This window comes from Salvelinus namaycush, chromosome 12 (assembly GCF_016432855.1).
Source record: "Salvelinus namaycush isolate Seneca chromosome 12, SaNama_1.0, whole genome shotgun sequence".
Taxonomy (NCBI): Eukaryota; Metazoa; Chordata; class Actinopteri; order Salmoniformes; family Salmonidae; genus Salvelinus; species Salvelinus namaycush.
This window is the reverse complement of record NC_052318.1, coordinates 2,126,404-2,153,299: the sequence shown is the minus strand read 5'-3', so window position 1 is coordinate 2,153,299 and position 26,896 is coordinate 2,126,404. Positions and strand designations below refer to the sequence as shown.

Below are 26,896 nucleotides of genomic sequence, written 5' to 3'. Positions count from 1 at the left end.
GGGGTGTGAATACTTCTTGAAGGCACTGTAGTGCATTACATCTGACTGGGCCAATGGGGGATGGATAGGTGCAGTGATGATTTTAGCATATAAATCTTGATGGGTGCAAAAGACAATACAACATTTGGGGTGCATGCCAGCAAAGCCACTACACAACACTGAACAATACATTAATTGCACTATAACGGTGACAAACGGTGCCCACAAACTATTAGGGCCTACATAAAGCTGTCCCAACAGCAGAGCTTTCTTTTCAGCAACATGGAGTGAATCCTTACCTCTGGAAAAAACCTGGTTATCAGCGGAGCCTTGTCTGGCAGCGAAACAGTTAATTCAGCCTCATTTACTGCCTTTAAAAAAAAAAAAATATTGATATGGCGGACTTGTTTAAACAAATGTAGTTTCTGCTGACAATTGAGAGTGTAAACTATGGAATAATGGGACGATGAGCGGATAAGAGGCAATCTGTAATTTCGATTAAGACGTTAATGAGCAAGCTAGGATGGACGTAACGTTCGTCAATATAACTATTTGTATAGCACTTTTTAAATGTACAGAGACAGAATTCAGAACATGGGCCATTCTTAGTGTTCTCCCTGTACGAGTCAGAACCGTAGGATAACTGAAGGGGGCATATAAACACACAATGAAAGTGATTACAATATTCGATGATTACATTTCTCTAAAACAGGTTATCGGCTATATGTGCACCACCAAGCCAGAACAATAGCCAAAATTAATAGGTGAAAGTCCACATTAAGTACACAATAATGAGAAAATATTTTTTTAAAGGGTGTACCCTTTAATTAATCTGGTACCTAGCAAGGGACCATTGTGTTGTTTGTGGTGTTTCTGTACTACACGTTCTGGTTTGTTTTTATAGGGCCCTGTATCTTAGTCCTTTAACTTACCCTAGAAGTGTTTACTTCAAGCGGACTAGCATCTAGAGTTGCCATGTCCCATGAATTGAATGTCCAAATTAAGTTTTTACACAAAATAAGTTTTGCAGCGACACAATCCAAAAGGTATGCCACAGCTAACAATTTATTCTTTTGACTGTTCACAATACACAAATGATAATTTTGATTCCCGTGATTCGATTCACCATGTTTGAACCGAACCCCAACTACTATAATGGCAAAGCAAATAATTTGATTTGTAAATTCATATAAATTAATATATATGTATATATTTATTTTAACTTAAAAATTTTTTTTTTAAAGTGAGACATCTGTTTTATACAGTAATTTAACATTTGTATGGTCAATGCTATATGTAAAATGTAATAATTTGACTCTGCGGGAACAAGGCTTAGTTTATCTTTATAAAGTGATCAACATTTTACATTTTAATTTAGTTTATTTTTGTGTGTTTTGTTAACTTGAAATGACACCGATTAGGTTCCAGTTCACCGTGTTACTACACCGTATGTCCACAGTACATGGTTGCCATTGCACTCAGGTCAGGTCCATCTCCAGTGACACTCCCGCGCAGGCGTACTAACAGACTGATAGCACCGTAATAACAGAAATATATAGGGAGACTTTAAAACAAACTTAACAGTTTTACATGTTTTTTTTTTTTTTTCTCAGACTGGCACAGCGGGAAGTACGAGCGTGAATGTCGTGAGGACCATGATGAGGTGTCCAGCGTGAAGAGTGAGGGTGCTCCCTTCCGTGCCGGGTTCCGGGGACGTGGTCGTGGCAGAGGCAGGGGCCGGGGACGAGGCAGAGGAGGTAGCAGAGGTAAGCTCTCTGTGTAAATGAACAGATATGGTATGGTATCGTATCTAGTTGGATGAGAGCCACAGTCTTAAGTGATTGAAGAACAGCAATGTCCTAATAGCATTTTATTGAGAGTAGTGTGTAGAAAGTAACACAGTACACTAGCAAAGATTTAAAACTCCATTTCAGGTCTGTTTTTAGTACTGAAGTCTTAAAATACATAATTATTTTCATTTGTGTGGTTCCAAGGCTCTCTCTCGCGCTCTCTCTCTCTCTGTGTGGCTGTGCTCATGGCTTTGCCTTTGTCCGATGTAACCCTGATCTGGCCCCACTAAGGATACAGTAAAAACTATTTCATAACAACCGGAGTGTGGTAGTACTAGGCGAGCCCTGTGATCCCTCAGTGCCACGGGTGGAGGCAGGGAGCCTGGGCCTGCTGGTTCTAGCTACCAGTCTCTCCCCTCGCCACAGGAAAACAGTGCCCCCCCCCCCCCCCCCCCCTTTCATTTGAGGAGAAAGTGGGAGGAACAAGGGAAGTAGAGCAAAGTTAACACACTCTTTCCACCTGACCCACCCACTGTCATTATGAAACCTGCCGTTCTTCTCCTTCTTACTAGGCCGAGATCCCTCTGTTTGGAGTTTTACCTCCCCCTCCCACAGGAACACACCGTTTCAGCAATCTAAGAATGTTTTCCTGACAGGAAGCCATATTTAAATTCTCTCTCTCTCTGCTGATCTTTAGACGAATATTTACTCTCTAGCTCTGTCAGCTTGCTCTGATTTTTAGAGTGTATTCGCACGCCTTCCTAGGCTCAACAGCTGTGCTGCAAATGTGTCTCTGCTGTAGCTTTGTTTATTTTAGTAGGTATGTGACAGCCGCCCAGTAATGGTTGACTACTGCCGTGTCTCCTGCCAGGTCACTATGACTACCATTACGGCTACAAGGCCTATGACGGGAAGGACGGCGCCTACGGCCAGAAGTTTGGCGCTCCAGTGACCTACTACTATGACAACATGAGCAGCAACGACCTGTACTCCGTAGACCAGGACCTGCTTAAGGACTACATCAAGAGGCAGATGTGAGTACTGCCGTTGGTTACTACGCTTTAGAACTACTGCCGTTGGTTACTACGCTTTAGAACTACTGCCGTTGGTTACTACGCTTTAGAACTACTGCCGTTGGTTACTACGCTTTAGAACTACTGCCGTTGGTTACTACGCTTTAGAACTACTGCCGTTGGTTACTACGCTTTAGAACTACTGCCGTTGGTTACTACGCTTTAGAACTACTGCCGTTGGTTACTGCGCTTTAGAACTACTGCCGTTGGTTACTACGGTTACTACGCTTTAGAACTGCCGTTGGTTACTACGCTTTAGAACTACTGCCGTTGGTTACTACGCTTTAGAACTACTGCCGTTGGTTACGGCGCTTTAGAACTACTGCCGTTGGTTACGGCGCTTTAGAACTACTGCCGTTGGTTACGGCGCTTTAGAACTACTGCCGTTGGTTACTACGCTTTAGAACTACTGCCGTTGGTTACTACGCTTTAGAACTACTGCCGTTGGTTACTACGGTTACTACGCTTTAGAACTACTGCCGTTGGTTACTACGCTTTAGAACTACTGCCGTTGGTTACTACGCTTTAGAACTACTGCCGTTGGTTACGGCGCTTTAGAGCTACTGCCGTTGGTTACGGCGCTTTAGAGCTACTGCCGTTGGTTACGGCGCTTTAGAGCTACTGCCGTTGGTCATTGTTATTTTCAGGGTTGAAATAATGTAAATAACCTATGCTGTTTTAGCAGACGCTTTCAACCAAAAGGATTGGCATTCATGCGTGTATACTTTGTCATATGGGTGGCCCCAGAATATAACATGGAATCTGAATTTAGGTGTACATACATAGGCCTATAATTTCCATGATCAAATTCCAACAACGGATTGTAGTTGAAATTCCAGTTATTTTCACTCCAAAACGAAGCTGAGAACATAGCCAAATATTTAGTCTCAACACTTTCCCCATTGTATCATTGTACTCCCTGACGAGGGCTTTGCCAACAACAAAAAAATTCTTCAGATTTTGTTCTATTGAGCATGTCTTCATAATAAAGGCATTGTGATTCTAGGAAGACTGATTTTGTTGACTTCCTGCATGTTCTCCGTAGTGAGTATTACTTCAGCCTTGACAACCTGGAGCGGGACTTCTTCCTGCGTAGGAAGATGGATCAGGAAGGCTTCCTGTCTCTTGGCCTGGTCGCTAGCTTCCACAGGGTGCAGGCCCTCACCACCGACGTCAACCTCATCATAGAGGTACGTACGTTCCCCTTCTTAGCTGTTTCTAGCAAGATGGCGGATGGCTCTAGAAATAGATACGTCTCTCTACCTTCAGAACTCATCAGTTTTTAGAATTTGTAGATAATTCAAGGCTTTTTCATCGAGTTTTGACTTCTCAACAACAAAAAAAACACTTTCTGCAGTAGTTTCTTTCCCTCTTAAGTTTTTAGAAGTTTTTGAATGTAATGCAGGAATGTGGTTCCAACTTGCCAGGCACTGAGAATAATCTAGATCAGGGATGTCGAACATTCAGACAGGGTGCCTGATTCGGTCAGCAAAGGGGTCCAATCCTGCCCTCGTGTGGTTTTTAGTTTAAATAACAAACACAAAACACACATGCGTATACGATAGACGGGTAGATACTATTTCATTGTGTTTCATACCCTGAACACTCTTAAATCTACCCCTAGTCTTTAAAGGGTAGCAAAGAGGTGGAGATTATTGAAATGAAGATCCGCCGAAAGGTGGAACCCGAGAAGTGGCCTCTACCGGGTCTTTCCATGGGACCGGACCACAACCAAGTCGATCTGACCCAGCTCATCCACTGCCCAGAGTTCGTGCCCCGGCAGACGCCCGCTGAGCAGACAGGTAATAGCAGCTACACCCCCCACTGTAGAACAGATACCCACCCGTTCTGATTGTGACTATTCCGTTTAGCTACTCAAAACGGGTATATTGATCCATCCAGTCGGCCACATCCACTTTAACAGACTGTGTATTTAGAATCCTATCGAACAGACCTGTGTATGTATGTACCTGTCTGTCCATATATTCACTATGAAAACAGACGGTTGTACACTTGGCCATACAGAGTTGCTATATAAGCAGATGGCTATACTCAGCTGTCTAGCCAGCCACAGTCACCGTATACTTGCTAGTGTCTCACTATCCACGTATAGCATCACAACACCCTGGTGAAGGCTAAACGCCTCCCATGTTGGCTCAGTTTTGGGCCCAGCCTAGACACCCGAGTTTGTTTTATTTGTATTATTTTTTAAGGGTGGGGGTATACAGTGTGATACTGTGAGGTGGACTCATTCTGATTCAGTCAAGGGCTCTCTTGCTGTGTCAAGTAGACCCTGATTAGGCACAGATTTAGTCCATTGGGTTGCTTATCTGGTGAGCTCACTCACCTGTCTGTCCACCTTGTACATCTGTAGGCTTGTCTGTGTCTGTCTGTCTGTCCACCTTGCACATCTGTAGGCTTGTCTGTGTCTGTCTGTCTGTCTGTCCACCTTGCACATCTGTAGGCTTGTCTAATGATCACCTGTCTGTCCACCTTGTACATCCTGTAGGCTTGTCTACACTAGGGATCACCTGTCTGTCCACCTTGTACATCCTGTAGGCTTGTCTACACTAGGGATCACCTGTCTGTCCACATGGTACATCCTGTAGGCTTGTGTAGGGATCACCTGTCTGTCCACATGGTAAATCCTGTAGGCTTGTCTAGACTAGGTATCACCTCTAGTCAATCTAATCGACATAATCTGCTCCAGGGTCTCCCCGGTCCTCCACGCCCACCAGGGGCTCGACCAGGGCCTCCAAGCAGCCCAAGGTGGAGCAGGATGTGTCCAACCTGAAGAGCATGTCCAAGGGCCTGTCGGCAAGTCTCCCCGACCTGGACTCTGAGTCCTGGATCGAGGTGAAAAAGAGGCCCAGGCCCTCCCCGGCCCGACCCAAGGTGAGGAGAGGGACGGAAGGGGGATTCTAACCTCACAATACGATATTATCGCCATACTTGGGTGCCGATATGATTATATATTGCAATTCTCACAATTCTATGTGTGTTGCGATTTCAACACTGGTTTTATTGCGATTTGTTGTTCCAAACCTATTGCTCACCATATGTCTGCTGCAGAGGGACGAGAGAGACATGAGAAAATTAGTTTTGATCAGTCAATTAAATAGAAGTGCTGAAAAACAGAGTTGTTTCCCTATTTAAAAAAAAAAAAACAAGATGAGGGAAAAATACTGGAGTTTTGGTGCAGGTAAAGCCAACTAGCGCAAAAAATAATATTGCGAAATTGTCAAAACGATATGACAGAATGTGTAATATTCCTAATGTAGTCTACATTTATTCCCCCCCATCGCTTATATGGATATCAGGGCAATGTTGCATCGTCATGCTTGCAACAAAACCCAATCCTTGCAACATGATGCTTGCTACAAAACCCAATGGTTATAAAGGCTTCCTTCAAGACACTTACAACCAATTTCATGACCTAATACAGCATCCCAAATGGCACCCTATTCCCTATTTAGTGCACTACTTTGGACCAGATCCCTAGTCAAAAGTAGTGCACTACATAGGGAATAGGGTGTCATTTCGGGGGTGCATACCTCTACATTGCCCTCTCTCCACTTGTCTCCCTCTCCCCCTTTGTCATCCATCCATACCTCCCTCCCTCCTCCCTGGGCGTTAACTGATGGTAGACCCCCTCGTTGCAGCAGAAGGAAGAGGCTGTCTCCCCGGTGCCTCAGCCAGGACCCAGCCCGATCCCCTCGGCCTCCCCAGCCCAGGCCTCAGCCACGGGAACCAAGGAGGAGCAGGACGAACCCGAGGAGCTGGACTTCATGTTTGACGAGGAGATGGAGCAGATAGATGGTCGCAGGAACACCTTCACCGACTGGTCCGACGACGACTCGGACTGCGAAATCGCCGACAACGACGTTAACAAAATCCTCATCGTGACCCAGACGCCGCCCTACCTACGTAAGCATCCGGGTGGCGACCGCACAGGCCACCACACGTCACGCTCTAAGCTGACCAACGAGCTGGTGAAGGTGATCAACGACGGCCTGTACTACTACGAAGCGGATCTTTGGGATGACAACTACGAACCCGAGTACGCCACCATCAAGGTCAGTCCCTTTCACTGAGACGTCGACTCCCTAGTCGGGTATCAAGCACTCTTAACTAGAATAGGATCAGTCATGCAAGAAAGGAAAGTCGAGTTAAACCCACAGGGATTAGTATTTGTTTGTTTTCAATTTGTTTTTACGAGTGTTGCCGATGGGAATGTGGTGAATAGCAGAATTTCTTTCCCTAACTAACTATTTAGGGAATAGCCTAGCCAATTCCATATCTCTAGTTAAATTAGGCATGTTACCAAGCTTCCACCAGGCCCAGAAACTATTTCTACAATAATAAACGATAACAAACAAACTGTTATGAACATCGTTTGTGTACCACTGATATATAACTTAAGTGGGCTATTCTGAAAAGTTCCAGGTGTCTATTCTGGCTGCAGTGTGGACGTTTCTGTCCAAGGCCTTGTCGCACGCGTGTGTCTGTTTCTGGATGTGGCGGGCCACAGAATGGTCGTGTTGCCATTTTGAATGTATGTTTGTTGTCCCTGCTCTCATTGTGACAGGGCTCTTTGTGTCATTCACGTGCCCCCCCCCCCCCAAATCCAGTGGTGTGTGTGGAAAAAGAGTTCCCTTGTTTATAAATAAGCCCTAACTAGGCTGCCTCCGCTTAGCTAAGGGCTCTGTAAAGTGGGTTACGGGGGGGAAAAATGGCTCTTCAAATGTCTTCAGAGGTAACTTCGCTAGACTTCGCGATGGCTGGGGCTGGAAATGTAAGTGTTGTTTCAAAATGGCACCCGTTTCCTCATTTTGGTGCACTGCTTTTGACCAGAGTCCTATGTGCCCTGGTCAAAGCAGTGCTCTATATAGGAAATATGTTGCCATTTAGGACGCAGGCTCTGTGTGTAGAATTCCAGTTTAGTCGTTGTTATTTTTATACCAGTTTTGTCTTAGAGGAAAGTTGATGATTCTGTGTTGTGTTTTGGAGATCGTTACCGTTGACATCCAGACCAGTTTGAAATGGACTGGGATGAAATGGCAGTTTGATTGAAGGCTGTAATGTAGCCTTGTAGTTTCTTGGTCACCATGCCCTGTTGGCGTGTGTGTCCAACCATCACCAAACCATTAGAAGGTACATTAGGCTACATAGATCATTGCTGATGACAGGCCATTAACTATTTCCTCCGGCTTTTGTTGTTTTGGCTCTTGAGAAAAACAACAAATGTTTTAGACATGAAATGAGGCATGGTCAAATGTTTGGCTTTTTGAATGTTCATCGCCTGGACAGAACTGCTAGTCCTGGACTGAAAAGCACTTTCAATGGAGAATCTCACATTTTTATTCTAGGACTGGGCTTAAATCTACCTTTCTGGGGGAAACAAACCAGCCCATTTAAGTTTGACCACTGTCTCACTGAGGCTCTCTGCCATGTTGTCTCTGCAGCAAGAGGTGGAGAACTTCAAGAAGGTTCACCTGATCAGCCGAGAGGAGTTTGACTGTCTGACCCCAGAGCCCCCTGTCGACCCCAACCAGGAAGTACCCCCGGGACCCCCCAAGCCCCAGCAGAGTGAGTACCACGGACTACACACACACACACACACACACACACGAGGCAGACACGGATGGGCGCGTGCGCACAGACAAGACGCAGACCTCTCAATAAAACGGGGGTTACACACCTGTGGCCTATCCAGTGCCAAGCTCAACCACTCAACTGAACCAACAGGAAATGACACCATAGAGCAGAATAATGAGTTGGAAGTGGTTCTATGGCTTTCGCAACACACACTGAAAAGCTTGGAAACTATAGCAATACCTCCACATAAGATACCTGTCTTACTCATGTGCATATCCTTTATATAGCTGTGATACTAAAATGACCCATAACTGTATTCCAGATATCACTCATGACTCTCTCGCATCTCTCAGTTCCTGTAGACGCCTTGGCGAACAAACTGTTCGGTGCCCCTGAGCCTTCCACAATAGCACGCTCCCTCCCGACTACTGTGCCTGACTCACCCAACTACCGCAGTGCCCGGACACCCCGCACGCCTCGCACCCCGCACCGGAAGGACCCCCCCATGACGCCCCGCTTCTACCCTGTGGTGAAGGAGAGCCGGCCTGTCGACGCCATGGTAACAAATAAGAGTTTCTGCCATTTAGCTTCAACTCATGTTGATCTCCTAGGGAACAGCCTGTTAGATCTCCTAGGGAACAGCCTGTTAGATCTCCCAGGGAACAGCCTGTTAGATCTCCCAGGGAACAGCCTGTTAGATCTCCCAGGGAACAGCCTGTTAGATCTCCCAGGGAGCAGCCTGTTAGACCTCCCAGGGAACAGCCTGTTAGACCTCCCAGGGAGCAGCCTGTTAGACCTCCCAGGGAGCAGCCTGTTAGACCTCCCAGGGAGCAGCCTGTTAGACCTCCCAGGGAGCAGCCTGTTAGACCTCCCAGGGAGCAGCCTGTTAGACCTCCCAGGGAGCAGCCTGTTAGACCTCCCAGGGAGCAGCCTGTTAGACCTCCCAGGGAGCAGCCTGTTAGACCTCCCAGGGAGCAGCCTGTTAGACCTCCCAGGGAGCAGCCTGTTAGATCTCCCAGGGAACAGCCTGTTAGATCTCCTAGGGAACAGCCTGTTAGATCTCCTAGGGAACAGCCTGTTAGATCTCCCAGGGAACAGCCTGTTAGATCTCCCAGGGAACAGCCTGTTAGATCTCCCAGGGAACAGCCTGTTAGATCTCCCAGGGAGCAGCCTGTTAGACCTCCCAGGGAACAGCCTGTTAGACCTCCCAGGGAGCAGCCTGTTAGACCTCCCAGGGAGCAGCCTGTTAGACCTCCCAGGGAGCAGCCTGTTAGACCTCCCAGGGAGCAGCCTGTTAGACCTCCCAGGGAGCAGCCTGTTAGACCTCCCAGGGAGCAGCCTGTTAGACCTCCCAGGGAGTAGTGCCATGAAAGGTATTTGCCCCTTTTCAAATTTTTGCAACTTTTGCATATTTTTGATACAGAATGTTATCAGATCTACAACCAAAACCTAATATTAAATAAAGGAAACCTGAGTGAACAAATAACACAACAATTACATATTTCAGAAACAAAGTTATGTAACACACAATTCCCCCGCGTGGAAAAATTAATTGCCCCCTTTACACTCGATAGATGGTTGTGCCATGTTTAGCTGCAATGACTGCAACCAAATGCTTCCTGTAATATAATCAGAAAAGGGGCAAATACTTTTCCACAGCACTGTACATATAGATGCTATCAGACTTATACTGCGCATCTGTTTATACATATGTTTTGTAAAGTGTCTTTCACTTCAAACTGGTGACTAGGGCTGGATTTAGGTGTGGGCGTCTTGAATTCTGTCGTTCTCTTGGTGTAGTTAACTGTCCTCTCTCGATCCCTCTCCCCCTTCTCTCTCCAGACCCCCAGGAAAAGGAAGACCAGACACAGCTCTAACCCCCCAATGGAGTGCCACGTTGGCTGGGTGATGGACTCACGAGAACACCGGTCCCGCACTGCCTCCGTCAGGTGAGACAAGTCTCCTCTCCTGTGGTGATTTGCGAACGTGTACACTTTACCTGTTCATTTTACCTACAAAAGGCTTTATCTTATGTCATAATTAGAACATTTCACCACAATAACAATTGTTGAAGTTATTGAGTGGTTCACCACTTACACATTGGTAAATCTACTTCTATGTTCATTTCAGGTTTCATTTATTGTTGATGTTTGTGTATTTAATGACTCGTCCCCTTCTCTCCAGCTCCAACGCCAGCCCCTCAGAGGGTACCCCTGCATTGGGGGGAATTGGCTGCACCCCCCAGTCGCTCCCCAAGTTCCAGCATCCCTCCCACGAACTGCTCAAGGAGAACGGCTTCACTCAACATGTTTACCACAAGTACCGTCGGCGCTGCCTAAACGGTACTCATAGATACCCATATATTTTTTCCCCCCTGAACACACACACACACACAGAGAGATGGTTAATCACTCATTCACACACTTAACCAGTACAGGCGTGGCACCTTTACCATTTCATATATGGCTTCTATTGCTCACTATCTTCCATTCAGAAACGTTTGACTTTCTAGACTGTGACAAAGTCAGGTTGTCACACACATTATACTTGTGTATAAATGGTGAGAAACACAGCATATAAATTGCAGTGGCTTACTTTGATACACAGGTTTACATCCAAAATAGCAACCTGTTCCCTACATAGTGCACTACTTTTTGAAAATATGGGGAATAAGTTGGCATTTAGAACACAGCACAGCCATAGTGTCTGACCTTTCACCCCTCTTCTCCACCAATCACAGAGCGCAAGCGGTTGGGCATCGGCCAATCCCAGGAGATGAACACGCTGTTCCGTTTCTGGTCGTTCTTCCTAAGGGATCACTTCAACAGGAAGATGTATGAGGAGTTCAGACAGCTGGTGGTGGAGGACGGCAAGGAGGGATACAGGTAAATGTTTAATTTCATTATTTACTTAATACTCATCCATCTACAGATTATACATAGTTATTTGATTGAATGGAGTGGCCGCGGATCCGACTTTTCCTCGACCTTTCTTCCCGACAGCGAAAGGTTTGAGAGGGTCTGCTCATGTATGCAGTATACTCTAGGTAGAGACACAGACGGGCAGTCTAAATAGTGATTGATTGTTCTGTTTTTACCATTTCAAACATTGACAAAGCAGGGGGGGCAGTCAGTCAAAAGTAGAAGTGGTCTTTTTCAGCAACTCAGGCTACGATATGGCAGCATAACTATATAAAGATTACAGCATCACAAATGTACACGTGTTGTTAAAATGCAGGTTGTTTGTGTAGAACCTCCCCCTGTTTGTGCTACTGCATTATCCTTAGTTACAACAGACAGAAGGTTGACGCCTACCGGGGCGGGGGGGGGGGGGGGGGAGGTTGGGGCGGGGGGGGGGGGGGGGGGGGGGGGGGGGGGGGGGGGGGGGGGGGGGGGGGGGGGGGGGGGGGGGGGGGGGGGGGGGGGGGGGGGGGGGGGGGGGGGGGGGGGGGGGGGGGGGTTGACGCCTACCGGGGGGGGGGGGTTGACGCCTACCGGGGGGGGTAGGTTGGTCGACACCTAGGGGGGGGGGGGTTGGTCGACGCCTAGGGGGGGGTTGGTCGACGCCTACCGGGGGAAGGGGGGGAAGGTTGGGGCGGGGGGGGATGGTTGACGCCTATCGGGGGGGGGAAGGTTGACGCCTACCGGGGGGGGGGAGGTTGACGCCTACCGGGGGGGGGGGGTTGACGCCTACCGGGGGGGGTAGGTTGGTCGACGCCTAGGGGGGGGGGGGTTGGTCGACGCCTAGGGGGGGGTTGGTCGACGCCTACCGGGGGAAGGGGGGGAAGGTTGGTCGATGCCTAGGGGGGGGGGGGTTGGTCGACGCCTACCGGGGGAAGGGGGGGGAAGGTTGGTCGATGCCTGGGGGGGGGGGGGTTGGTCGATGCCTACCGGGGCGGGGGGGGGGTAGGTTGGCTTTTGGTATGTTCGTTCAAATAGCTGCAGTGTTTTTAATTCTGCCGTTCATAAATACGAGGCAGAGACATCGGCTACATCATTATGGTTCAGAAGAGGATGAGTAGTAGAGAAGTGTGGGGGGAGGGGTTGAGCAGCAACTATGTAGAAAATGTGTGTGTAAAATAACACGTGAACGTAATGTGAATCGGATCTTCAGGAGGGGGAGGGGGGGGGGTGTAAATCAAGGTTACCTTGATTGTATAGTGTTTTACTTATGGACCAGTCACGATATATCTACATTTAAAAATAAATGTTCTCTAAATTAGCTTTGTTGCACAATTAAAAGTAAAAAGGCTAGTAAAAGTATACCTAGGCTAAATATAAACCTTCCATAACAATAACTAGGTAAGTCAGTTAAGAACAAATTGCTATTGACAATGATGGCCTACCAAAAGGCAAAAGCCCTCCTGCGGGGACAGGGGCCTGGGATTAAAAATATATACACTAACGGTCAAAAGTTTTAGAACACCTACTCATTCAAGGGATTTTCTTATTTTTTTTTTACATTGTAGAATAACAGTGAATATATCAAAACTATAAAATAACACATGGATTCATGTAGTAACCAAAAAAGTGTAACCAAAAAAACAAATGAAAATATATTTTATTTTCTTCAAAGTAGCCACCCGTTGCACGCTCTTGGCATTCTCTCAACCAGCTTCACCTGGAATGCTTTTCCAACAGTCTTGAAGGAGTTCCCAAATATGCTGTGCACTTGTTGGCTGCTTTTCATTCACTCTGCTGTCCGACATATCCCAAACCATCTCGATTTGGTTGAGGTCGGGTGATTGTGGAGGCCAGGTCCATCTGATGCAGCACTCCATCACTCTCCTTATTGGTCAAATAGCCCTTACACAGCCTGGAGGTGTGTTGGGTCATTGTCCTGTTGAAAAACAAATGCTAAGCCCAAACCAGATGGAAAGGTGTATCGCTGCAGAATGCTGTGGTAGCCATGCTGGTTAAATGTGCCTTGAATTCTAAATAAATCACAGACAGTGTCACCCCCACACCATAACACCTCTTCCTCCATGCTTTACGTTGGGAAATACACATACGGAGATCATTCGTTCACCCACACTGCGTCTCACAAAGGCACGGCGGTTGGAACCAAAAATCTCAAATTTGGACTCCAGACCAAAGGACAGATTTCCAGCAGTCTAATGTCCATTGTTCGTGTTTCTTGGCCCAAGCAAGTCTCTTCTTATGATTGGTGTTTTTTAGTAGTGGATTCTTTACAGCATTTCGACCATGAAGGCCTGATTCACGCAGTCGCCTGTGAACAGTTGATGTTGAGATATCTGTGACTTGAACTCTCAAGCATTTATTTGGCCTGCAATTTCTGAGGCTGGTAACTCTAATGAACTTGTCCTCTGCAGCAGGGGTAACTCTGGGTCTTCCTTTCCTGTGGTGGTCCTCATGAGAGCCAGTTTCATCATAGCGCTTGGTTTTTTTCGACTGCACTTGAAGAAACTTTCAAAGTTCTTGATATTTTCCGTATACTGACCTTCATGTCTTAAAGTAATGATGGACTGTCATTTCTCTTTGCTTATTTGAGCTGTTCTTGCCATAATATGGACTTGGTATTTTACCAAATAGGGCTATCTTCTGTATACCACCCCTACCTTGTCACAACACAACTGATTGGCTCAAATGCACTCAAATGCACTACATTCCACAAATTAACTTTTAACAAGGCACACCTGTTAATTGAAATGCATTCCAGGTGACTATCTCATGAAGCTGGTTGAGAGAATGCCAAGTGTGTGCAAAGCTGTCATCAAGGCAAAGGGTGGCTACTTTGAAGAATCTCAAATATAAAATATATTTGGGGTTTTTAACCCTCTTTTTTTTGGTTACTACATGATTCCGTATGTGTTATTTTATAGTTTTGGTGTCTTCACTATTATTCTACAATGTAGTAAAAATATAGAAAACCACTTGAATGAGTAGGTGTTCTAAAACTTTTGACTGTGTGTAGATGGATAGTTGTGACAGAACACACCACGACAAGAGACAACACTACATAGAAACCTAAGACAACAACATAGCAATGCAGCAACACAACATAACAACAACATGGTAGCAACATAACAACAACATGGTAGCAACACAACATAACAACAACATGGTAGCAACACAACATAACAACAACATGGTAGCAACACAACATAACAACAACATGGTAGCAACACAACATAACAACAACATGGTAGCAACACAACATAACAACAACATGGTAGCAACACAACATAACAACAACATGGTAGCAACACAACAACAACATGGTAGCAACACAACATAACAACAACATGGTAGCAACACAACATAACAACAACATGGTAGCAACACAACATAACAACAACATGGTAGCAACACAACATAACAACAACATGGTAGCAACACAACATAACAACAACATGGTAGCAACACAACATAACAACAACATGGTAGCAACACTACATAACAACAACATGGTAGCAACACTACATAACAACAACATGGTAGCAACACAACATAACAACAACATGGTAGCAACACAACATAACAACAACATGGTAGCAACACAACATAACAACAACATGGTAGCAACACAACATAACAACAACATGGTAGCAACACAACATAACAACAACATGGTAGCAACACAACATAACAACAACATGGTAGCAACACAACATAACATAACAACATGGTAGCAACACTACATAACAACAACATGGTAGCAACACAACATAACAACAACATGGTAGCAACACTACATAACAACAACATGGTAGCAACACAACATAACAACAACATGGTAGCAACACAACATAACATAACAACATGGTAGCAACACAACATAACATAACAACATGGTAGCAACACAACATAACATAACAACATGGTAGCAACACAACATAACATAACAACATGGTAGCAACACTACATAACATAACAACATGGTAGCAACACAACATAACATAACAACATGGTAGCAACACAACATAACATAACAACATGGTAGCAACACTACATAACATAACAACATGGTAGCAACATAACATAACAACATGGTAGCAACACAACATAACAACAACATGGCAGCAACATAACAACAACAACAACATGGCAGCAACATAACAACAACAACAACATGGCAGCAACACAAAACATGGTACAAACATTATTGGGCACAGACAACAACAATACATCACACAAAGCAGCCACAACTGTCAGTGTCCATGATTGAGTCTTTTGAATGAAGAGATGGAGATTAAACTGTCCAGTTTGAGTGTTTGTTGTAGCTCGTTCCAGTCGCTAGCTGCAACGAACTTAAAAGAGGAGCGACCCAGGGATGTGTGCGCTTCGGGGACCTTTAACAGAATGTGACTGGCAGAACGGGGGGAGGATGAGGGCTGCAGTAGATATTTCAGATAGGAGGGATAATAATAATGACCGACTTCTTCTAGGATGCAGTAGAACAAATTTAGCCCAGGTCTCATAAACACTCTCAAGCCCACGTGCTAGTGTGTAGCCAGCTGAACTTTATATTCACCAGCAGAACTGTTGAACTGTTGTGAGTACACATTCCTGTTTGTTGTTTGATCAACATGGCCTGTAAACTTTGTTTTAGATGTTTAAATCAAGTGGCCTACCAAGATAAGATGATGCTTATTTCTCAGAATGAGTTGCCAATTCCTTTATAACAATGCATATTTTTATGCTCATTGCACATTTAGAAAAACACAGACTAGACAACTAGAAACACAACGAGTGTTTTGTCTAAACTGCGATACGTGGTATTTTCCACATTCATGCTCATTGATGATCTCGTTTTAGTAGGGTTTACTCTGTTCTACATTTTGGGAGTTGAGACATTAAAAGGGGAGAAAGGTTAAGTTCTCATCTTTTACAGTAAAGTAATGTCTAAGCATTTCGCTGTCCATATGATGTTTTTTTTCTCCCTTTTGGGCCAGTCCTCAAATGCAAATAGCTAGTTTAAATGGCTAGTTTTAAACTGCTTGTCAGAGATTAAGTTAATATTCTGTTGTGAGTGGCAAGGGGAGGGGCTTGTGGGAAGATGTACAGGAGGAGGGGCTTGGTGTCTGAAGTGGGAAGATGTACAGGAGGAGGGGCTTGGTGTCTGTGAAGTGGGAAGATGTACAGGAGGAGGGGCTTGGTGTCTGTGAAGTGGGAAGATGCACAGGAGGAGGGGCTTGGTGTCTGAAGTGGGAAGATGTACAGGAGGAGGGGCTTGGTGTCTGTGAAGTGGGAAGTTACACAGGAGGAGGGGCTTGGTGTCTGTGAAGTGGGAAGATGCACAGGAGGAGGGGCTTGGTGTCTGAAGTGGGAAGATGCACAGGAGGAGGGGCTTGGTGTCTGTGAAGTGGGAAGATACACAGGAGGAGGGGCTTGGTGTCTGTGAAGTGGGAAGTTACACAGGAGGAGGGGCTTGGTGTCTGAAGTGGGAAGATGCACAGGAGGAGGGGCTTGGTGTCTGTGAAGTGGGAAGATGCACAGGAGATGAAACCAAAAAGACACAGAACATAATTTATTTTTAAATGTAAAAGAAACGTGATTCTTGCGACACAGGCATTTGGGACATTGGTTTTAGCGCATTCATTTGAATGAATTCTATATATCGCCCAGCCCTAGCTCTTAAAACACCTGATTCAATCAGTCTTCCATTTAGACTACTGCAATTAGTTGAATCGGACATCTTACTGCTGGGTTGGAACAAAAGCCAGAACTCATTGTGGCCTTCCAGGATCTGAGTTGCCAACTACTGGTGTTAGATGGGTGTTTGTTTAGTCTGCTTGATCACCACACAAGGCAGATTTAAAAATAAATAAATAATAATAATTAAATCCCTGTTGTATGTTACAGGTACGGTCTGGAGTGTCTGTTCAGGTACTATAGCTACGGACTAGAGAGAAAATTCAGACCAGACATCTTCAAAGACTTCCAGGAGGAGACCATGAAAGACTACGAAGCTGGTGAGGGGTCGCCTAGGGAACGCCAACTGTACACATTCTCACCGCGCAGTAACTCTCCATACTATGCTTCCAAAAGGAGTGTATTTCTATGTCCCAAATGGCACCCTATTCCCCATTTAAAGTGGGCAACTTTTGACCCAGAGCCTTACATAGGGAATAGGTTGCCATTTTGAAATGTATCCTTAATGACGTAGCCCCCCCTTAACACTGTCCCCTTTCTGTGTCCCTGTCTCTCACAGGCCAGCTGTATGGACTAGAGAAGTTTTGGGCGTTTCTTAAATACTCCAAAAACAAGAACATGGAGATCGACCCCAAGCTGCAGGAGTGCCTGAGCAAGTTCAAGCGTCTTGAGGATTTCAGAATCGATGTAAGTAGAGAAACCTGTGAAAGAATTGTTTTGTTTTTCTACATCAACTGTTTACTACTCGATTAAACCTGTGTTTTTTTTTTTTTAAGTGTGAATTTAGACACGTTTACTACAACTTTTACTACCAGCCACATGTGTGAATAACAACAGTTTTAAAAGGCTGTTATCAGAGTGGTATCATCAGGGCTCCTAATGTGCGAACAATTCGGTCTAAATATTTTGCTGTGCGACCAGAAGTTCTATTCTGGAAGTACTGTGCGACTATGGAAAAAAAAAAAGATTATTATCCCAGATAATAATTGTTTTAATGATAAGGCATTGGTTCAGTCACGCGCTGAAGCATTGTGTCCCGAGTTTCCGAGGAAAGAGGGTGAAGATTCGACAGTGTTAGCTGTATCATTATTACAAAACAAACAACAACAACAAAATCTTCTAGCCCAATCAGGTCAAACCTGGTCCCGGTTTCCTGATAGTGAACTTACGGGTTTATTTTTTTAAATTTTTATAAACTATGTAAAAATGCGTTTCCCCAAAAAACTTCACTCAGAGAACGGGCGCTTAGTGTGTCGTTGGAGGACGTGTTGATACTGATAGGACCTAAATAAAGGGAGCGTTGCTGCTCTCAGATCAGCTTTCTACATTCAAATATATTTCCCGACCATTATAATTATATCACGATACTGACGACAGATCAGCTCCTAGAGCAGGGTTTCCCAAACTTGGTCCTGGGGACACCAAGTGGTGCATGTTTTTAGTTTTGGCCCTAGCACTACACAGCTGGTTTAAATGATGAACTCTTGGGGGGTCCCCGGGACCGAGTTTGGGAAACGCTGTCCAAGAGAGAGATTACCATCTATGGCTGCAAATCGAGACGGCTTACCCTATAATAATGCACTTTATAGTTTGGGGTCGGCAGGTAGTCTAGTGGTTAGTGCGTTGGTAAAGTAACCGAAAGGTTAGGTTTGATCGAATCCCGAGCTGACAAAGTAAATCTCATTCTGCTCCTGAACAAGGCAGTTAACCCACTGTTCCCCGGTAGGCCGTCATTGTAAATAAGAATTAGTTTTTAACTGACTTGCCTAGTTAAATAATATGTATTTTTTTTTAAATTTAGGCTTAAGATGCTTTTTGAGAAACTAGGCTGTGGTAATTTGACCAGTTTATTTAAACATTTGTGGGCACAGAAGATGAATGATCATCGCAATGAATTAATTACACATTTCTTGCATGTCCTCGTCACAAACCTGACATCTTGAGACATTATCTATGTAATGCATCTCAATAGGAAAATAGTACTCATACACAATGTAGGAACCTAATATTCCACAAATTACTTTGTAATTTCAATGACAGGTGTTCCTATCAATATTTTAGCTTTTATAATAAACTAATGTATTTAGTGTTACATATTAGCTTCTAAGGCACATGTGTTTCCATACTAGCTAGAATTCATTATTGTATTTTCTGGTGCTCGTAAATTTCACGTGGTGCTCCTAACCTTTTTAAGTAGGAGCACCAGTGCTACCAATTTTAAAAAATATATTATTATTTAAAGCTTTGGCTATCATACTCGTTTGACAAGGCTTCTATCAGAGTGCTGTCATGCTCTGTCAGGCTTTTGTAGGTTCAAAGTACTGAGCAAGTGGGTTTGTTAAAACATTAACAAAATGGCAGTCATTGCTACAAGACTCATCTCTTGGCTGCCCTGTTCACCCTGTAGTTTTTGACTCCACCTCATATGTTTACGTAAGACTCTGGTCAAAGTTGTGTACTATAGGGAATACCGTGTAATTTGGTGACGCAGACTTTGTTACAGAACGTTCTGTTAGAATGTCCGTAGGGCCTCAGTCAATCCCAAATCTCACCATTGTCCTTCATTTCAGCCCCCGATGGAGGAGGGAGGCCGCAAGAGACACTCATCCAGCGGAGACGGTCGTCGCCGCCACACCTCCCAGGGTTCCAGCCGCCCCCACAGCCAAACTGGCTTCGGCCCGGCCCCGTTCGCCCAGGGCCCCGCCAAGGATGATGCCAAAAACAGCAGCCAGAGCCAGCGACCCGCAGCCCAGGCCTCGGCCACCGCGTCAGACACCAAGCCACCAAAGTAACACCCCGGACAACCCTCGGATCAACGTGGATCAACTCAACGTCATCAAATCCTTTCTGCAACACAAGGGGGTCCAATGGTTCACGCAAAGCATGAGAGAATGACTTTGATGAATGTCTCGTGATTTAAATAAATCAAGGCTCTTCCATTTTTTTCTTTTTTTTTTTCTTTTGTTTGAAACAGAGTTTTGTCTTGTTGGAGACAAAGACTATTGAAGGAATGGATGAAGTGTTCCATTTTTTTTTGTTGCGAACCTTAGCATACATTCTCCCGGTGGTTCTATGTGGGAATGAACATGGTTTTTGAGCACGTTTGATGGCAACTGCAAACCTTGCGGCCCCCCTTTCTATCGTTGGACCTCCTTTCCATTTGACACCATCTGTTGGCTGACAGATGAGTGATTCTTCAAGATCTGATCATTTTTTCTTCTTCTATGGGGTGAGTGGTGGATTTGGAAACTGATACTTTGAAAAAATTAAGGAAAACAATATTTTACTTGTTTTTGGGCTGGAGGGAAGAGGAGAGAGAAAAAAAATCAAGAAGAAACCAAATGATTAAAATAAAAGACTTGTACCAGTCCCTCAGTATGAGCAAGATCGTTGAAAGTTGCCTTATTTTAATGGTTTTTCTGCTTAATTTGTGCCCGCCACCTTAATGTCGATTGTACAGCATTGATAATTGCAAATATGCAACGTCGGTCATCACCTACAGTAGTGGCCACTCAGTGACCCCCCCCCCCCCCCGCCTGCCAAACAGCACCCCTTTTGAACTGTCTTCCAAGTGTCATATGGTCTGTTACAAAGCCTACCCACCCCTCGGTGTGTTTGCAATTTGTGGCTCTTTGTGCTAAAATGCTTTGCTGGGGAGGGCACACCCGCCCCTGAGGCCACCCCCCCCAATCACCAGCCTCCCAAGGACAGTCTGCGTCCAGCCATCGATCTGTTCATCCTATCATCCATCCATAGTACATCATTCAGGCTACAGGACTGGAATCACCAATCCGGATGACTTGACGACAGAGGAAAGGCATGCTGCGGCAGGTGCTTTAGGTGTGTGGTGGGCTTTGTTTGGGGCGGGGGGGGGGGTGTGTAATGGCCTGCTTTCCAGGGCTAACAAGACAAGGCTTCAGTCTGCAGCTTGGCATGGCCTATACCCTCGCATCCCACCACCGCTCACACACACGCACACCAGTGTTTCTTCCAGAGAGTGGCGGCTCTACTCTGTTCTTCTGGAGGACTATAACCAATGGACAGGCTATGTATCCCCTCTGACCCCCGACCGACCTGTTATATTCCCCTACATCCAGTCAGATCAATTATAATAATCTAGTTTAGATAACTTAATCTTTATCTGACATGAGTACTGATGATATCAAATAGATGAGTGTTTTTTTTTTTTTTGGTCCACTAATGTAAATGTGAATTGGACAGATGAAGAGAAATTACACCTCCCGGCTACTTGTTTTATTGTTTATAGAACAGATTATATATTCGCCTTACATGTGTACGTATTCAATTTTTTTTTTTTTTTTTTCATGTTCTCATCTTTATTGCTTTTTTAATTTGCTGTGTTTCAAGCTAGGATTTGTCTCTGTATTGAATATGTGTGTTTGAAACCTCTGGACTTTCAAGAAATGGGAAAATTAGTATAGTATAATTAAAGGGAAATTTACATTAGGGCATCAACTGACATTCAATGCAACAACATAAATTACACATTTCCAGGAAGTTGAGTTAAATTTCTAATCAAAGTTAATTTGCTAAATTGTATTTTTATTTTGTTGACAAATTGCGTGATGTGAATCGCTGGTGTGTTCACGCAACGGCAATTTAGAACGATTTGTATCATGAGGTTAAAGTTGGTGGTTGAATAGTCCCCCTAACTAGTTATTGATCAGTGACGTACAATGGTCCTCTTTTTAGTTAAATATCAATTAGCTTAAATAACAGTTAAACTATATCTTCTGCTGGAGGTCCAATGGAGTGAATCAATTTCACTGGTGGTTCCCCTGTGTTAGAATGTCCAGTTGTCTTCATGTTTTGTTTTTGTTTCAAATGAAATCTTTATTAACCCGCCATTGTTGAACAATTTACAAGAGTTTAGTGAGAATTAGCTATGTTTTAGCTCTTCTTTTTTTTCTCTTCTGTTTTTGTTGTGGGCTTAGCTCAAGGGAGCTGCGGGTCAATTCAGGAGGCTGATATGAATCACTCAAGAAATCATTTACTCAAGGAATAAAGACAAAAAATACAACGAAACTCCCAACCATTTCCCAACCCAGTTAATCCTCTGAGAGGATGTGGTGTGTCACCAGGGGGCGCCCTTCCAGACAGCCACACAGACAGATGTCCCCGTCCCCCCCCCCCAGTGAATGTCACCTGTGCCCCCTCCGCCAGGATAGAGGGGACAGGTGCTCTGGGGTCCAGCCTTTTCTTTAGCATAGTGATGAACCCTGCGGATGGATCAGCTGGCGCTCCGATGAACTCTAGGGGGCGCCATGTCTGGCGTCCTGCAGGGTCAGGTGGACTGGGCCAGACTTTTGAAGAGAACGAGGGGAAGGGAGGACGAGGAAGATGGACGTAACCCGCCTTGGGTTTGTCAATGATGTCACTATTTTAGAGGATGTGAATGGCTATGATGTCTGGGAACTGAACTAGGAGAAACAATTCCATAAAGCCATATAAATAGAAAAACAGCTGTATATGAACCATTAAAAAAATGTTAATAGTTCATTATCTTTACAATATCCCCGGCTTGTCATGAAAAAAAAAAAATGATTTAAAATAAAGAAAAAAGAACACAAAAAAAATATAAAACAGAAAAATGTAAAATACTTGAATGAGATCTTGTATTATAACATTTAATATTCATAATATCTGCTTTGTAGGCTGATGTGATTCGCTATTAGTGTTATTTGTAATTTGTAGTAATTATGCTTTTCCTTATTAAATACACAAAAAAAAACACAAAATGGACAAAAAACTTCACCACCGCCTGTCTTCGTCCTCCTTATTTACTTGTTTGTCTTTTCCTGTGGGGATCTCCAGAAAGCCGGATTATTAAATTAGCCAGCTAACTTTGGTAAACCGCTACATATAACTCTTGTTTTTCTGGTTGAATAAGAAAGCAAAATTTATATACAGTGCATTCGGGAAGTATTCAGATGTTGTTTGTAGATTGATGAGGAAAGTGTTTTATTTAATCCATTTTAGAATAAGGCTGTAACGTAACAAAGTGGTCTGAATACTTTCTGAATGCACGGTAACCTCCTCCAGGTTAGGCTAAATAAGAGCTAATGCAGCGTTCAAATGCTAGGAAACTCAAATGTACGACTTGCTAACTGGTTGTAATTATACACGTGCCTCGTTCAACCAGTTAGCAAGACGGAAATGTCAGTTTTCTAGTGTTGATTTAGCACGTGAACGCGGCATTACTCCATTTATCCCGAATTATGTCTGAGCTGCAAATTGAGGACCAATGAGATCAGATTAATCCGTATTACAATGGTGGATATTGCTCGTCCACCTGCCATTAACTCTAGCAGACTTGTAATTGCCCGTGTATGTCGCACATGGCTAGTCGAACGCCGAGGTTTTCATTGAGACAACGCTGAAACGTTCATCCGTGGGTGAGTCAGAACTCTTCATTGAGATAACGCTGAAACATTAATCTGTGGGTGAATCAGTGCAACATTTTCACGTGTCAACTTCTTTCATTTTGATTATCTTGCAAATTCAGCAGGCTACGGTGTGAAATAGGCTTTTAGAAGTGAAGTCTTTATTATTTTTTACTTCTCGTTAAATGCCGTCTTTGGTGTTTTTATCAATGCACAACCACAATCAGTCCCCCGTCCCCCCCCCAATCGTATGGTATAAGGATTGTATTAAGTCATACGAAGGTGTGCCTGACGTTTTTAAATGCATTCTTTCATTACTAAATGTGTGATGTGATAGGTATTTTAACATGACCATTTTCTAAAAATGATTTAATCAGTCTTCCTCAAATGAAGGGGATGATGACGCAATCTTTTGAGAGCGGGAGGGAATCTGATTTCATTGGTGGAGTTAACCCCGAGTTAGCTTGCCGGTTAGTTCTGAGGGATTCGTTACCATAGAAATGTACCTGGCTAATTTGGTGAGCCATATCCGTGGTACCGGTTATCCCAAGTTGAACTCGGAGTTGACCAAAGTTACCTCGCTAATTTCGCAAACCTGGTTTGTAGTGTAATAAGGCTCTGACCACTGATAGATGATATTGTTTAGAAGAATACTAGGGTTGCAAAATTCCGCTAACTTTTACAGAAATCTTGGTTGGAGGATTCCGGATGTCCTGTTTATTCCAACAGGGAGTTTTGGGGGAAAGTTACCTTCATTTTCCAACCCTTACTGTAGCAGACTATTGATTAGGTGTGAGAGAATGAGTATAAAATATTTACAGATGTAACGATGCTGTTGAATGCTGATTTTGTGTCGACGCTTAGAAGAAATTCAAATAACACATCTCATTTCTTTCAAAGGTTTTATGCTACAATGCACAGATTCGGACAGATCACACCCTTCAAAGGCCCCATTTATCAATCAGGCCAGAGGTTGTACATTACAAAATGGTGACAAGGATGGGATTGTTGTATGGTTTTCCATGGATCTACAAACCTAAAATTTAGGCCTGTCAAATGATGGAAAAAATTAGATTTTTTATATAAAATATAATTTGCTGTGATTTGCTCAAATGGACTGTAATTTAAGAATTTTCATACAAAAAATATGGATGTAACAGTTAATCAAATGAGTTAAATGGAGAGCACACTTTCTTTAATCTCAATGTCCACTTGTTTTTTACATGGCATTGTGGATTTTAGCTGTATAGATTATGTATTTTGTATATTTTCAGTAAATTTACAATGCTTTCAGACAATGTGATTCATCGCAGGGGGAAAAAATGCACAAAAATTACAAAAAGTTAACTGATTAACTCTTGACAGTCCTAACAAGAAAACAAGCGTACATGCATTTAAAGGGACACTTCGGGATTTTGGCAATAAGGCCCTTTATCTACTTCCCCAGAATCGGATGAACTAGTAGAAACCATTTTTACGTCTGTGTCTAGTATGAAGGAAGTTAGAGTTTCACAAGCCAATGCTAACTAGCGTTAGCACAATGACTGGAAGTCTATGGGTATGTGCTAGCCTGCTTTTTGGGTAAGTAGATAAAGGGCATCATTGCCAAAATCCCAAAGCAATCCGATTGATAAAATATAGAGATTAAAAAAAAAAAAAAAAACTTGCAACAGAGAACAAGGTTAGACTAAAGAGAAGGTTAGACTAAAGAGAAGGTTAGACTTACAGCTGAGAAGAAGGTTGGACTGAAGAGAAGAAGGTTGGACTGAAGAGAAGAAGGTTGGACAGAAGAGAAGAAGGTTGGACTGAAGAGAAGAAGGTTGGACTGAAGAGAAGGTCAGACTTACAGAAGAGAACAAGGTTAGACTGAAATGGTAGAAAATGCTATTGCTATCAACATTCACATTTCTTAAATAATAAAACAAAAGTCAATCTTCTGATCAAGCAGGTAAAAAGTTGTGAAGTACCACATGATGTGCGTTCAGTGAGAAAGTGTCAAACTTAATAAGGACCCCGCTGTCTCTACTACCAAGAGTAAACTGACCAGTGAGAGTCAAGTCATCTCAGTGCCACAACTGAGGATAGGAATTCTCTGATCGCGTCACAGTATCTCTCCTTTAAAGAGCCACTGAACGCCGATTGGCACGTGTGTTTCTGTTGTTCATTAGAAAAATGAAATTTCAGTCTTGGGAGGTGTGTTTCCTGGCCGAGTCCGCTTTTGGCTAATGATTGTCCCCCATGAGACACTAGGCTCGGAATTTATCACTTATCACAATTAACTTCTTTAGTGAATAAGAGTTCAAATTTCATACCAAGTTGCCATACTTTAAGCTCATGCTATATTCTGGCTGGTATAGTCGAAATTCATCCTTCCGGCGTGTAGGTCTTCACTTTCACATTGAAATTCGATGCTAATTTCGTTAGGTTCTTGCTGAGGTTGGCTTAGTTCTGTAGGTGGCCTTTGTCCTTTCAACGTGGGGATGGTAAGTCCTCACGTCCTTGGAACAGGAAGTTACATTTTTGTTAAAGGGGCTTATATAGGGTTGGGAGAGAGGGCAGTGTTTCATAGTTTACAACCAGTGTCTGTTCACATGGGCGGGGCCACTGAGTTGAGCATAGTTCACTCATGAAAAGTGAGTGCTAGCTGGTGGCACAGCTAGCACTGCAATTTACATTTACATTTAAGTCATTTAGCAGACGATCTTATCCAGAGCGACTTACAAATTGGAAAGTTCATACATATTCAGCAATGCAGTGCCTTAGACCACTGCGCCACCCGGGAGGCCAACAAAGGGATTTTCAATAGTCACATCGGTAGAGTAGAGAGAGGAAAAAGGGGAAAGGTATTTATGTGGGTCATAAACCTCCCCCAACAGGCCAACGTCATGACACAGCCATGGTCCTTACATGCTGAAGGTCAGAGGTGACATTTGGGTTGGGTGAGCATCACTGGATCTTCTTCAGAGGGGTGTGGCTGAGCAGCAGGGTGTGACGCTCGTAGGCATTGGTCTTCCTGAAGTTGGCGTCGGTGCCGTGTAGCCTGTCCAAAACCCACAGGACTTCAAAGTTCTGGTTGAACCTGCGGAGATTGAGGGTAGAGGACATATTTGGTACAAAATAAACCAGTGTACTGTACATGAAAGAAACCTGAGAAGAATGTACTTTTTCTTCAAATTAAATCCCAAGAATGAAGAACAATGGGAAACGGCGGCTGAAAATAAAAAGGTGAAATTTGCTTGTCTTTTTGTCCTTTAAAAAAAAATTCATGTTCTTTAACTTGGGATTTAATTTTAAGTCATTGTCACATATGGCAGAGCACCCAGTGAATAAAGCGAGATAGCACACCTGTTACCCACTCCACAATTCACTTTTTCTCCTTTGAATTTTACTTCTACATTTACTTGTACATCCTAAAGCCACAGACTTGTTGTGGGTTT

General features: G+C 43.9%; 1 protein-coding gene across 5 annotated transcripts in view; it reads left to right on the top strand.

Annotated features, from left to right (window-relative positions):
* larp1 (La ribonucleoprotein 1, translational regulator) overlaps nt 1–22,830 on the top strand; it is a 51,829-nt gene extending 28,999 nt beyond the window's left edge. For 3 of the 5 annotated variants that reach the window (XM_039005026.1, XM_039005025.1, XM_039005022.1), the window contains 14 exons: nt 1,593–1,745; nt 2,641–2,803; nt 3,888–4,032; nt 4,467–4,644; nt 5,553–5,737; nt 6,490–6,918; nt 8,308–8,431; nt 8,794–8,999; nt 10,283–10,389; nt 10,625–10,782; nt 11,181–11,325; nt 17,266–17,375; nt 17,615–17,742; nt 19,626–22,830. In XM_039005026.1, the coding sequence (XP_038860954.1) occupies nt 1,593–1,745; nt 2,641–2,803; nt 3,888–4,032; nt 4,467–4,644; nt 5,553–5,737; nt 6,490–6,918; nt 8,308–8,431; nt 8,794–8,999; nt 10,283–10,389; nt 10,625–10,782; nt 11,181–11,325; nt 17,266–17,375; nt 17,615–17,742; nt 19,626–19,847 (2,453 nt within the window). In that variant the 3' untranslated portion in view covers nt 19,848–22,830. The remainder of the gene's footprint in view (nt 1–1,592; nt 1,746–2,640; nt 2,804–3,887; nt 4,033–4,466; nt 4,645–5,552; nt 5,738–6,489; nt 6,919–8,307; nt 8,432–8,793; nt 9,000–10,282; nt 10,390–10,624; nt 10,783–11,180; nt 11,326–17,265; nt 17,376–17,614; nt 17,743–19,625) is intronic. The other 2 variants (XM_039005024.1, XM_039005023.1) reach the window with 2 other exon arrangements.
* The last annotated feature ends 4,066 nt before the right edge of the window (nt 22,831–26,896 follow it).